The 14521-nt window shown below is 47.0% G+C and overlaps 1 protein-coding gene across 3 annotated transcripts in view; it reads right to left on the reverse strand.

The window, feature by feature from the left end:
• The window catches only part of Vldlr (very low density lipoprotein receptor), a 39759-nt gene extending 26972 nt beyond the window's left edge, over positions 1-12787 (reverse strand). For 2 of the 3 annotated variants that reach the window (XM_052187813.1, XM_052187802.1), the window contains exon 1: positions 11979-12257. In XM_052187813.1, the coding sequence (XP_052043773.1) occupies positions 11979-12060 (82 nt within the window). In that variant the 5' untranslated portion in view covers positions 12061-12257. Of the gene's footprint in view, positions 1-11978; positions 12258-12726 lie in introns of those variants that run through there. The other variant, XM_052187805.1, reaches the window with a different exon arrangement.
• Positions 12788-14521: the final 1734 nt, after the last annotated feature.

The following is a 14521-nucleotide window of genomic DNA, read 5'->3' on the forward strand; positions in this document are numbered from 1 at the left end:
GATGGCTCATTGGGTAACGCACTTGCTTCCCAAGTCTCATCACCTGAGGCAAAGTTCTTGAACCTATGGTGGAATGACATGACTCCTGAAATTTGTCACCAACTTTTTACACCTGTGCTGTGCACCCTGAATAAACGTTTTTTTAATGTTTAAAAAAGAAAAAGAATATTCATTATTGAAAACTGAAACATTTTTATATAACCTTTTTCTAAATCGAAGGCCCACTAAGTATACAGTGCTTCTGAAGTGACAGTAATGTCTTAGGCCTTGGATTTCACATTTTACTCATTCACAGGCTCACCCAGGGCAACCTCCAACCCTGCCAAGTCCATCCATGCTAAGCATCCTGTAGAGAGGTTCCATTTTAACCTTGAACAGATGTTTGTATATACCTTTTCCATGTTTAGATATATTTGATACACACATACCTGCCATTGTGTTAGGGATATCTACAAAATTTAGTGCAAGTACCATACAGGCAGCCTAGAATCGATAGGTTAGACCCTATAGCCCAGGTGTGAAGTCAAACCATTGTGTTTGAATGAGAATAGCCTCTATAGGCTCATACATTTTAATGTTGGTCCCTAGTTGGTGGACCTGTGGGAATGATTAGGAAGTTTCAAAAGCACACAAAGCTCTCTCTCTCTCTCTCTCTCTCTCTCTCTCTCTCTCTCTCTCTCTCTCTCTCTGCTCTCAGCTTTTGTTCCAGTGCAGTGTCATGCCTGCTTTCCTGTTGCTATGCTCCCCACGATGATGGTCATAGACTAAGCCCCTGAAACTGTGAGCAGTGCCCAGTCAAGTACTTTCTCTTCTAGGCTGCCTTGCTCACGATGTCTCAGCACAGCAATAGGACAATAACGAAGATGACCACTGCTGTGTGTTTAAGTAAAGGAGCAATGAGTTGCCCAATGAACTGTAGAGTGTAGGACTTATCTCTATCATTATGTGATGCATGGCTATCTCTCAAAAAGAACAGGGAGTTCACTTTCCTTTCCTTTAGTTTTTGCTTCCAGGATACAGAGGAGAATTGGTGCAGCAAGAAAAGGCACTTGCTACCAAGATTGAAATATAAATTTTATTCCTACAGCATTGTAGAGAACTGATTCCTGCAAGTTGCCCTCTGACCTCCCATCTATACTATGGCACATGTGCACACATATATACACATAAATAAATGAGTAAATAAATAAAATTAAAGTCCTTTTTATGTCTAAAAATGGACATGGTAGCTGAAATAGTGATCTTGGGCCAATGGAATCAGACCAAGATTAATGAACCTAGCTAGGTCAGAGATACAGGGCCATCGAATGGCCGGCCTCTAGACTCTTCTTTGCATAACCTCTGTGTGTGTGTGTGTGTGTGTGTGTGTGTGTGTGTGTGGCCACAGCCACAGCCTTATTCACGAGTGACTCTGCTATCACCAGCAAAGAGCAAACAACTTGAGAGGGTGGCAAGCAGAAACAACAACAGACTGAGAAGGTTGTGTGTCTTAAAAACTGAGGCCACCCTTGGAAAACATGTTTACAAAACAGCTCCAACACCAAGTCAAGAGCATCAAGAGAGCATGGTTAGGAGACAACGGGGTGCCATGTCTGACTCAGTGAAGAGAGAAAAGGAGAGCAAGCTAGAGCCACGGATCTGACTTGGTGGCTTTGGCTCTTTGTGGAAATGTCCTTTAGAGAGGTGTGAACTAAGATTTTCATGGCGGTACTCCATGGCGAGGATGGTGGATGTTTAGGTGCTTTATTCATCAACAGTTCTATCCTTCTGCAAGACCAGTTTGCATTGCAATAAAAGGTGCAGCTCTTGTCCCTTCAAGGCCTCTCTTACATACTCTGTACAGACTTACAAAACCCAGCATGCATCCCAGGGTGCATGCAGATTCGCTGGGGGAGGGTGGCTCCAAGCAGAAAGCCTTCAGATTTCCTGCCACCTCTCAGCACTTGCAGCTGGGGCATGCTGGCATTGAAACAGAGAGGGCAGAGGCAAGCACAGACTGGAACTCTTGTGTGAAACGCACAATGCTCTGGTTGGTCTCCCTGGTGTCAACTCCGCCCTGCTGTCAGGGAGAATTCTGCACATTGTGGCTAATTTCCCAAGAGATCAAAATTTGGCCCAAGACAAGATTAACACCGAGGTGTGGCTACCTTTGGGTACTATGTACATTGCTTTTCAAACCTGTGTGGACCTTCCGGCTTTTAAACGGTTAGCAAGCCAGAACTTGGCTACCGGAGCAAAATAACTTGATAATATTTCCTACCACCATTACATAATGTTTATTTGTTCTACAAATATTTTATCAAATAAAAAAATACTAGGGAGTTACAAAGGGAACGAGAGGTGAACATCAGTTGTCTGTTTTAAAACCAAGAAGCCAAGTGTGTGGTACCTGGCTGCCTCTTCCCTCTCTCCTGCCCTCCTTTCCTCCTCCTGCCACCATGTGTTCTTGGGATGCTCTCTGTATTCTTAGGGGCTGGAGGTCTATGTTCCTAGGGCCATTTGCTACAGCTCTATAACCTTTCCGCTTAGAGGACTACAGGAATGGCAGGAATCCACTCAAAGGACTTTATTAGGAAAAGGAATTTACACTCAGAGAATATAGAATGGAACAAACTTAGGACAGCTCCCTGCTGCTAGGATATAGTCAAGGTGAAGAGTGACATCCAAGGCTTTCATTCTGGAGAGCAAGTCAAAATGAGCCAAACCCATTAACATTGAAATCTACATAGTGAGGATGATAATCATGCCATCAAGACTTCAAGAGAGACTTGGGGGAAAATTCATTTTAGCCTTAGAATTAGGCTTGTGGGAGAGAGCTTCCTCAAAAATGAGGCTTGTGTGATGGATTTTGTACACCCTCGAGCTGTCTTGGAACTAAAAGCAAAGCATATAACATGATAAAGCTAATAGACAGATCCTGATCATTTTGGACTCTGGATCCAGTTGTAATACACAAGCTATCAACAGTAATAGGTTATGCTAAAATCCCTGGAGGTTTTGGCTCAAAACAGGGTTATAACAGACAGAGCATTTTCATCTGTTCCAGTATCCTAAAGCAGAAAGGGATCTAATGTCTAGCTTTTCTTTTCTTACACGTGCCCATGTCAGCAAGGCTTCTGCTTGCTTATCAGAAAGTTGTATGTTACCATGACATACGTGACATTCCATTGTCAAAGAGGGAGAACGTACATGAGGAAGGCAGTGGTCACCAAAACATCCCTGCTTATCCAAAAGATGATGGAGAAAAGGATGGATGGAAAGCCAGCTGGTTTGATGAAAGGCTCTCTAAAGAGAATCAAAGACACTGCGCTTTATGGCCTTGTTTCTCAGAGTTCCGGCTCAACCAGCGAGCAGAGCACTTTAAGAGCCTGCTAGGTAGAAAGTGCTGCCTGCTTCTGCTTACTTCTCTGCTCCATGCACAGCAGGGAGAGCTCAGCCACTAAACTGAACACAGAGAGACCCCAGCCAGCCCTCCTGGGACACTGCAGATTTTCTCCGCAGGTTCCAAAAGGATTCTACCTTTCCACTTGGATGTTCCGCTGAGACCACTGCTGCTCAGAGGTCCAGAACCGAAACCACCACGTGAATTAAGAAGCTTTTGGTTCTCAAGGCTTTGGGGATTATAGGATTGTACACCTGTGGTCTATTTTCATCCATGGACGTTAAATCTCACGTTCACTATTACAGTACATAGAGGGAACAGATGGGCATGAAATCGTCTACCACCAGGTTTCTTTTCATTGTTAAGCTCAGCTAAAGTCATGGTACACCATAAATAACCTTGGGAGTGGAAATGCTTGGGACTCTATAGCCCTGCATCTGTCTGTTCTGAAAGGTGGGTAGCTGGATGTAAAACGGTTTCCAGTGGTTTCCTTAAAGCTGCAGTGTTCTCAGGAAATAGCTTGGGGCTAATGGAATGGGGGTGGGAGCAGGCTAGAGTGGAGAGGCATGGAGTCGGGATCTCTATCTCCATTGCAAATGGGAAAGACTCTCTTGGTATTAGTTTAGGAATATGAAAAGGCTCCTCCCCCATGAAGAGATCAAACTTTCTAAGTTTCCTTCTAACTCTAATATTGAGCAGGAATACCTTTGTCCTTTTGAGCCCAGAGATTCAGGTTTGCTTGCGTCTACCCACTCATGTGGCTATTAGAGTTAGTAATAGATACAGTCCCCCAAATGCTTCTCTTGTTGCTTGTATAGGTGGCACCAGGCTTTAGAAGATATCCATGTCCCAGGAGATTGACTCACCAGAACACTTCGCACTCACTAACTGCGACCCACAATCAGCCATTCACAGGCCTTGGGAAGTGGGAAGTTTGAGTATACAGAGATGTCAGCTTGTCACTGTCTAATTGGTTCTGAAAGGGTTAACATAGAAAATCAGCTTGTGAACTTCAGTAAAGCACTGCATAGGCCTTACAGTGAATAGCCTAGCTGGCTTTCAGCATGGGCCACAGATTTCCCCGTAGGCTTTGAGTAATGTTGGCAGGAGTCCTCTTGCTTGAATGTCTGGAATATTGAGTATTCCAGACATCGGAGTATTAGGCTCAGCAAGAACTTGAATCTGTCAGGGGTAGAGGGTTGCCACACTCTGCCAGGCCCAGCATTCCCTTCACTGGCTGACAGGGTAAGGGTGCTATCTTCTACTGGTTTTTCTTCAGTCCATTTCCTTTGGCACTTCTAGGGTCACCAAGGGCATTTATTTTTAGTCTACTTGTCTCTACCGTTTGCTAATTTAATGCCAATCCTATTCATAGGCTAAAACTCCTTTTAGGACAAGCAGACTTCTGAGTCAGCAAAAAAAAAAAAATAAATAAAAATAAAAAATAAAAAAAGAAAAGAAAAGAAAAGAAAAGAAAGTTTTCCTACAGGAATGAGAGGCTATCAGCAGCAAATTCTACAGCAAGGTGCCCAGGAAGAGGCCCTGAGATGCAGACAAATGAATTTTACAGTTCAGTTGTCACAAGTTGTTCCATTTACACCTGATGGTAATTATCTTAAAATCCTAGATACAGCCAGATGCTTTTTATTGTTGGCCAGTTGCTGCTCTAAGATGTCTCCGGTCTCCACTCCTTAGTTCTATGTGACCCTTTCCTTTTCCCTCTTCACAGTTTTGAAAAAGAAAAAGTATGGTAACTTGCCCAAGATTACCCTTGGCTGACCTAAGATCTGAACTCAGGAACTCTGGCTCTAAATCCCATGCTACCTACCAAGCACACAAATGACACTAACCAATTCAGGACTGCATAATTCTAGAATATTCCATTTCCTTAGAATTTGCCTAGTACTGTCTGCTTAAATTCATCAAGAATGAAATAATTTTCCTTCTCAAGAATGATACTCCACAGCATAGCTTTATAGTTGAGATAGGGCCTGGTTTCCTCTTCCCGTCTTCCCATCATTGTAGGTTTGTCAATATGCTGCTAGAATCTCCCTAGTAGCTTTTCCTAGAAGGACTAAGTCTTTTGAGTTTCTTGATGAGTGTACATTGACCAAGTCATTGTAAAGTCTCTGTACCTTATCTGCCTGGGGATGGAGAATAGCCCCAAGGGGCTATCCTCAGCATGAAGACCAAGAAGTTACAAAGGCAACATATCATGGAAGAGGCTTTGTTTTCAAGGTTGTACTTGAAATTGAATACTGAATATACTGTTAATCCCCCATAAGCCCTCATGTCTATCACTGGGTTCAGATAGGAGATAAATGAAAGTGTTTTATAACAGACATGTTGATGACATCCAGAATATAGCTTTTGAGCTTATGATATAGGTAACATTCATCTGGATGGCTTGCCAGACATGCAATGTAAAGGAGTTTGATCCAAAACCCACCCTCTACTCTTTGAGTCTTTGATCCTTGTCCCCTGACATTGGGCCATCAAATCCTGGCCATGGGTGACCCCTCATTTCTCACTTGGTCTAAATTTAAGTCGCCCTTCCCTTTGCCTCCAGGCTGTCACATTCTCTATCCAAATTAAGAGAGTGATTTAAGCCACTTAGAATATCCAGAAGGGCCGAGGATAGGATCATTTCCTGGCTTCCCACTGACTCCAGAATTAAGTCTTAGTTCCCTACCAGCTTTCCCTGACTTCTTCCTCTCAGTCATCACCCACCATCTGCTCTGGCTACAACAGCTGAGCTAACAGCTCTAAGGGGCTTCCCTTATTTCCCATGCTTTCAACCGCTCTCACCGATGTTTTGGTTACATTTATCCATATGATTCTATCCTCTCCCCCACCAGGGGCAGGTTCAGATAGCACTTCTTCATGGAGGCCCTCTGGGCCCCTCTGGGTCTTTAAATTCTTTGGAAACAGGAGAGATCTGGCTAATTTCCCAAAAGTTTTCATGCCTTTTCCAGAGCCAGTGCACTGAGGATTTATCATCCAGCATCCAACGATTTGCTAAGTCCCAGTCAATAGCCATGAATGTATTAGTTGGTTAATGAATTAACCTGCAAAGCTGTTCTGCATTATAGACTTTTGTCAAAATATTTTCTCAGCTTTTTCTGAACTTGAAATGAAGTATGACCTGCTAAATGAAGTTTTGCCTGGTAGAATCCTTTGAAAGATAAAGTTATAAAAAGTACCTGCTTGCCTTATTTATAATAGCCAGAAGCTGGAAAGAACCCAGATGCCCCTCAAAGGAGGAATGGATACAGAAAATGTGGTATATTTACACAATGGAATACTACTCAGCAATTAGAAACAATGAATTCACAAAATTTTTAGGCAAATGGTTTGATCTGGAAAATAGCATCCTAAGTGAGGTAACCCAATCACAAAAGAATACACATGGAATGCAATCTCTGATAAGTGGATATTAATTAGCCCAGAAGCCCTGAATACCCAAGGCACAAATTGCATAACAAATGACTCCCATGAAGAAGTATGGAGAGGGTCCTGATCCTGGAAAGGGTTGATCTAACATGGGAAGGGAATATAAGGACAGAGAAAAAGGAGGGAGGTGATTGGAGAAGGGATGGAGAGAAGAAGGTTTATGGGACATATGGGGAGGGGGGATCCGGGAAAGGGGAAATCATTTGGAATGTAAACAAAGAATATAGAAAATAAAATGTCAAAAAAAAAAAAAAAGTACCTGCTTTCTATACCCGTGAGAGTACTTTCATCTCATCTTGTGTGGCAAGTTATTAAAAAAAAAAAAAACCAAGACACTTTGCACAGTTGTCTGCCATAATTGTGTCAGCCACATTTCCACATGAGAGAGATTCTAAAAGACACAGAAGATCTGGGCAGGTTAGAAGGTGGGTGTGTCAGACCCAAGTCTTACTTTTGACATACTACTGCTCTTTGGGATGCTGGCCATAACCACTGCTGTCCTTTGAATCCTTACCTTCACGGGATCACTTGACAGAGATAAAATCCCTTCTGGCTTTGGCGTATTAAAGTCTAAGTTGCAGGTGATTTTAGGGAAACATTATGAGTGATGGTCAAAGAAGCATGTGGGAGATCATAGGACATCTTCAGCTGATGGCAGTGGCTTTTGTGACTGAGAAGCACCTGCCCTGCTCACTTCACTCACAGTCTCTATGCTCACCTCCTTTTGGATCTTGAATTTCCTGGTTTGACTTCCTACAAAAACATGGCGTCAAGAGGGCAGCTTTCTGGCTTCTGAGCTGACCTGATATCAAGTGGTCCTGAGCAGATCTATAAAGGTGACTGGCTTCCAGTTCACCAGCAACTTAGACTTTCATATGTTAAAGCCAGAAGGGATTTTTATAACCAGCATGGTAACCCCCCAGCCAGTTAATAACTTAGATCTTGAGGAAGCATTCTTAGGACAATTCAAGATCAGAGGCAAGTATAGACAATAGGACAGTATACACTAAATTCTTCGCAGAAAATGTGGTTATAACATATGAGCTCCCAAATGTCAAACATCACTTCCTGGCAAACTGCATATCCCCTTACCCCCTCACTTCCATGGCTACTGGCCAGTTGCCAACCCAGGATGCTCCAGGCTGGTGGCAGAATTGGTCATTCTAGTGAGTGCCTGACCCTTCCAAGTTGTTGTTTCTTGCCTTCAATGTACTTCTTAAGTGCTGGCTGGGGCTTACTGTCTCCCCTCTCCACAGTGCATCTCTCCCTCACAAAGCTGGTGAAAGGCCCCTGAACAAACACGGAAACATTTCTGGAAGATCTCTATACTTACTGTCTCTATGTAGTGGTTCCTCTCTTACATTTCTAATTTAGAGCATAAGAAAGACTCACAGGCCCAAATCATCCAGGTTTCTTTCTCCACCCAAAGGCAAAGTAGGTCCAGTTTAAGGTGCTTTCTCATGCAGCTAGACCACAGTTAGCATGTCTAACTAGTTGGAATTCACCACATTTAGGGCCATGGTTGCAAACCAACCCTGGAGCTAAGCATAACAATAGGGATTCATATTAAAAACAAATAGAGTAAAATTGAGCCAGTTTTCACTTACAAAAAATCAGGTTCTCCAAGAACTGGGTTATAGTAATGCCTTGGAGACCTCAGAAGAAGCTACCAGCCCTCAGATTATCCCCTCCTCAGCGAGATGGGGAAACAGTCTTAGATTCTTCCTTTTAAATAAGCACATTTCACGTGTAACCTCCAAAGAAGGGCTTCTACTTTTCTTGAAAGCCATCTGCTGTCTGTGGTCTAGGTGATCATCTCTTGAGATTATCTCAAGTTAGACGCCCCTGTCACCTTCCATGAGAAGAAGGGCTGCTGCCTTAGTCAGCTGTGAGACTCTCCCTTGTAAGCCACTGTCTCTATGTGACAAGCACTGGTTCAGGCTTTGTGCTGTGCCTAATGTCTCATAGGCTAGCACCTACCAGTGGCTTTCCAAAGCAAGGTCAAGTTAAGCCAATCAGGGCCAGGAGCAGAGGTCGGGGCTGAAATGGGAACAACCTCATCTTCATCTTATCCCCACTGAGAGCCACTTAACACTCTGGAAGAGACTAGAAAATATTTACTATGCATTTTCTCTTTCTATGCTATTTAGTAAATGGCAGGGTTTGGGAATCTGTATTCTTCACCTTAAGGCACATGTCTTATTGTTTTGACATTGTCCAGGGAACAGAAAAGGGTCATGACAGCTCTTTAGCTTTTCCAGGACCTTCACAAAAAGTACCACAGCGAAGTTCTGCCTATAGTTATTGACATTTTAGAAATCAGAAACATGATGTGCAGGTTTGCCGCTGTTTAGAAGAAGAGGAAAACGCCTTTACAAGTACTGCATAGTGTTTGCAAATGCAGCTGGTTGGCCTGAAGTCTTAACATATGCCAGCTCTACTGAGCTTGGACTTTCAGTGTAGGTCTGGAGATTCCAGCATTAAATATAAAGAGCTGCATTGAAATGACACAGCACTAGAGTTACTGGTAAGAGGATGAACCTGGGCAAAAAGCTGTTTCAGGCTTGTGACTCTCTTTTAAAAAAGAAAGCCTTCACCTTTAGCCTGGATTGCTATGGTCTTTACCTTTTCTTGGTGCTTTAGTAAGCCAGGAATTATTTCCCATGGTCTTTCAGACTCCTACTCTGGTATTGCTCACTCCCAGGGTAAGAGAAGTAATAGTCACGGGTCAGATTGGAAGAGCTCTTGCAGAACTCTGGCTTGGAAGACTGTATGACACACCACATCTTAATCTATCCCAGGCTGGAGGGAAGAGTCCTAGAACCCCCATGTATTCTGCCAGCAGCCCTTGTGATGGTCTCCTTTGTTAACGTCCCTTGTTAGCCTCAGTTCAGTTCCTTGCAGAAATTCTGCACACATGCCTGCCACGTGTCAGGTAGTTTGAAGTGGCGCGCGAGGGTGTGTGTGTGTGTGTGTGTTGGGGGGACAGAGAGTTGGAGAGTAAGCACAGAAGGTTTGGGGTAGAAAAATCAGTTCTCATGTTTTGGGACTTTGAACTTACGACACAACTGTCTGGGTTCACTTATGGTCAATACCTGCTTTAAGCAACTCCAAGTTCTCTGCAGTTCAGAAAGAACTGCTTCTCTCGCTCTGATTATTTAGGTTTGTGCCTGGTTCTCTGTCCCACTTTTTCAGTACCACCATATTCCACTTGCAGTAAATGAGGAACAAAGATTATCCCCACTTTCCTGAACCCAGCTGAACAACTTCTGATGTTTGACTAGCTCTTTGCAGCAGTCTGGGTGCTTTCTGACCAGCCCGTAAAAAAACAGCACCTGCTGGAAAGTTAGTACTTTAAACATCTCAAGAATAGAAAAAGTTCTGAAGCTAAAGTGACTCCTTTCTCCCACCTCCCTGGATCACAGTCAGTAATGGATTTTATACATTCATGTTTTGAAATATTACAAAATATATAACACGAGTCAAGTCACTCTTCTGAGAGATGGTTTAATAAGTTAACATTACTCATCCATTAATGATTAATGTCAACGTCTGAAATGTTCTGTCACACAGGGCTTTTCTGAGCACATAGGTTTATCACACAGGATTCTAGCGTCACTATACCTGGGCCCTTTTCAGAGTGCAGCTGGAGAAAACGCCAGAGGGAAAGGCCCCTCTGAGCCTGGAGGATCTTGAAGGTAACCCAGCTGGGGCGGCTCAATTAACTCCGCGTAGTCACGTGACCAAGCTAAACGCAATCCAGCCACCAGCCAATCGCATGGGGCAGAAAAGCCCTGCCCAGCTTCTCACGCTCCGGACAGAGAAACCAAAGGCCCAGGGGCGCTGGGAGACTTAAACACCCCAGCATAGCTCGACAGACTGTTTGACCACACACTTGAAAGTTCGCTCTCACTCCAGGGCACACGTGACCGCACACAGGCGGGCCTTCTAAGCTACCCGGCGACAGGAGATGGGGATTGTGGACTATTTAGAGCTGGGACAGTGTTCTTCCCTAATTACCTAGAGCTGGTTGGCAAGCAAGCACTTTGGTGTCACCTCTTAAGACCTCTAAGACCTCTTCAGTGGCCCGCCAAGGATCAGACCGAACCTTGTTAGGAAGGCGTCTTATCACCTGCTCTGGAAAGTTGAGTGACCCAAGATGGGGTGCTGAAGCCAGTGTGCGGACCCCCGGGGACTCGACAGTCGTCACCTCCGCCCTCCCCAAGTTCCAGTCACACTCCAATTCTAGCATCACACCTTCGGGTCTTATTGTGTAGAATTAAGGCTAAGTACAGCCACTACACTTGGACTCAGTTTCTCTGGGGGAAAGTGTTGCCCAGAATGAGGCTCAGCAAAGTAACCTGATTAAGTCTTGATCCCAGTCCCCTCCCCCCGTTCAGTTATCTCAGAGACCCCAGAGGGTTTTAAATGCTGCAGTAGCTGCGGAATCCCCGGGGAAGGGAGAGAGAAAAGCACTCGGAGGACAATCCAGTTGAAAGCCACACTTGGAGCCTGAGAGACGGCCCGGCGCCTGGGGAGTCGCAGTCCCGGCACAGGCTGCATACTTGTCACGGCTCGGCCTCCAGGCTGCCGCCCACCGAACGTGCGCTTGCTCACGGCGGCGCGAGGACTCCCGGCTCGGCCAGCACCTGGCGCCCGGTGTCCTCGGAGACGCCCACCTTCATCCACCGTGCGCTCTAACCCTGCTTAAGTCCAAGGGGCGCACCCGGGCTTCCAGGCCCCATGCTCTGCCACGGTCCTAACAGCCCGCCTGGCAGAGGAGGCAGAACCATTGTTCAGTGGCTCCAAAGCCCACATCCCCTAGCCCTTGTCAATGGGGGGTGAAAACCATGTAAAACAGAGATTCTGGAAAGAAGGGGAGGCACAGAAGGATGACAACAAGTTCAAGGGACGCTTTAGGACACCCTAAACCCTACTGTCCCCCGGGCCTGGCTCCCAGTAACCTCGGCTCTGACAGCTCAGAGGCGCCACCCGGGTGGGGAGAGGAGGCAGGAGAGGAGCGTGGAGAGGCGCCTGCTAGGAGGGGATGGGCAAGAAGAGCCCCGGGGTCCCCCAAAACGCAGCGATCACGGACGCCCCGGCTTGTTTCGGGCCGAGTGCGGAGGGGCGCGTCCCCACTCACCGCTTGCAGTGGCGCCGCTGTCCCGGGGCGCCCAGCACAGCGCGAGCAGCAGCCACAGCGCCCAGCGCGCGGACGTGCCCATGCTGCCCGCCCGGATGGTGCCTCCGTCGCGCCGTCGTTGTCGCCGTTCGCTCCGCACAACAAGTTACCAGCCCTTCGGAGAGGAGGAAGGAGGTGGGGGCGGGGAGGGAGGAGGCGAGGAGGAGGGGGAAGGAGTGAGGAGCCGGGAGCACGAAGAGCACGCAAGGAGCGGGCACCCCTTGCCTGCAACTTGCACACTCTACTCCCAGCCAGCCACCCACCCAACCACCCACCCGGTCACCTCCCCCGCCGCGGCCGCGGTGTGCGCGCGGACCCTGCGGGCGGAAAATAATGCAGGCGTTGCAGAGAAGGGGAGGGAGATGGGAGGGAACGGCGCGGGAGGAGGGGGCGGGGAGCCCGTCCGCCACCGGGGGACAGCTCAAGTGAGCGGTCTAGGGGCAACCGCCCGGGCGGTGGCAGGAGCGCGGCCGAGCGGCGCGGGGACCCCAGTGGGGGAGCTCAGCCCAGCCGCTCCGGCACGCACCGCTCTCCCGCGCGCAGTGAGGAGGGTGCGGGGGCAAGTGGCAGCGTGCGTGCGTGAGTGGCTGGGGCTGGGGCTGTCGCCGCCGCCATCGGATGGCTCCAGGGGCTCGATTGCTCCGCGCGTTGGCCCGGGGCTCACGGGGGACCCGGGGCGGCCTCTGGTTGGCTCGCGCACGGTCCTCACCTCCAATCCCGGGTGCCTGTCCTAATTTCCTGATCCAGGGAACCCGCGGCCGCAGCAGCTGTGCGCTCCCTAGCTCCCTACAGTCGCTACTGTACCCTCCTGGCGCCTTGGCAAGGAGCGCTGATGCAACTATTGCTGCTGTTGCCACGGCCTCCGGGCTTGATGGGGCTGGCAGTTGAGGGGTCTGGGGGCAGCAAGGAACCCCTTTCCTCCCTCTCCTGAGCCCCAAGGAAGGGCTGATGTTGTGAGGTCGGTAGGTAGCATCTTCCGGGGGACTCTTCTTTCCACCCTGAAAGTGATGAAGAGGAGGGGTGCGACAGCTCCGCTTTCTGCTGTGGAGTTCCATCTCGATGGCAAGCTGAGATGCCATTTTGTTAAAAATTAAATGTGGCTTTGAGTAAGAGTGTGTGTGTGTGTGTGTGTGTGTGTGTGAGAGAGAGAGAGAGAGAGAGAGAGAGAGAGAGAGAGAGAGAGAGAGAGAGAGAGCGCTCCCGCGGTTGTGGCTTGTCCTCAGTAATAGAACAAGACTAAAATAACCGAGTCTGGGATGGGGAGGAGGGAAGTTGCCAGCGCGGCTCTGCATTCTCTCATCAACGATTATAGTTAATTGCTAATTGCACAAAATGATAGTTTGAGGGTCTGTAATTAAAAGCTTAACCTTTTTCTGGTTGGAGGAAGGGGACCCTGGAAGATTTATTCTTGGTATAGTTTGTAACGTTCAATTATAAGCGTTGTGGAGGGAAAGAAGGAAGTAAAGTCGAGCCTCCCAGAAAGGCTAAGATTGGAGGGAGGTGGGTGCCAGACAGGACTTAAGTCCATGATGTGTTCTTAGTTACTGCAGGCTTTTTTTTTTTTTTTTTAAACATAGCGTCCTGGTTGCGACGCTTTCTGTGCTATGATCTGAGCAGAGTAGAGGGATACAGCTATTTCTTTCGCCTGTTAATGTGTGTATACACTTCTGTTTTATAGGTTGCTGCGCCTCGAATCAATCAAAGCTGGCAGATTTCAGATCCCGTGTCCTAGCATTCTTCTGGCATTGAAATGTCCTTGCTTTGGTTCTCCTGAGCGGGCCACAGGGGCAGACTACTGGAAGAGATGTTTACTTGGGAACTTCCTGTGCCCAGGGGACCCTGGGGGGTAATTCTCAGCCTGGACACCTTTTTTTGTCCTTGTAATTTAGCCTCATTGTGATTGATAAGCTTACCCGCAGATGGGATCTTTCAAAGCTCCCCACTGTGGATGCTGTTGTGTAGAATCCGAGGGTAGAAGATGGGTGGAAACCATCTTACAGTGTTCCCAGCAAGTACTCACCTCACAGACAAAGTGTGAGGGGGCGTGGTCTAACTTTCCTATTTCTAGGCCTTGAAAAGCTCATAGCCACTTTACACCTGGTGAAATGGGTGAGGGACATAGGCGAAGTTGATATGAACAGGTTCAGTCGTTAACTGAGACGTCAATTGCTTGTTTTTAGTGTTTTACTTAAGAGAGAAGTGTACACTACAAGGGAAACATTGATATGGTACCATAAGACTTATCTTTGACAAGCAAAGCACGTATTAAGCTTTCTAGTATAAATAAACTGTTGGTAAGCCGAATTACGGCTATACACTCAATCTGGTGGCTTTTCTGGTCTATCATCCGACTGGCTCTGCCTCCGGGCAACGACAAGCAACAAAAACAAACCTCTCCCTTTTCTGGGCCTGTTGTCTGACCTGTAAACTGAAAAAGGAAACAACCCACAAGATGCTCAACATTTTCTGAGGCCTCAAGAACTGGCTCTCTTTCAGTCCAATCT

This window comes from Apodemus sylvaticus, chromosome 1 (genome assembly GCF_947179515.1).
Source record: "Apodemus sylvaticus chromosome 1, mApoSyl1.1, whole genome shotgun sequence".
NCBI classification, from domain to species: Eukaryota; Metazoa; Chordata; class Mammalia; order Rodentia; family Muridae; genus Apodemus; species Apodemus sylvaticus.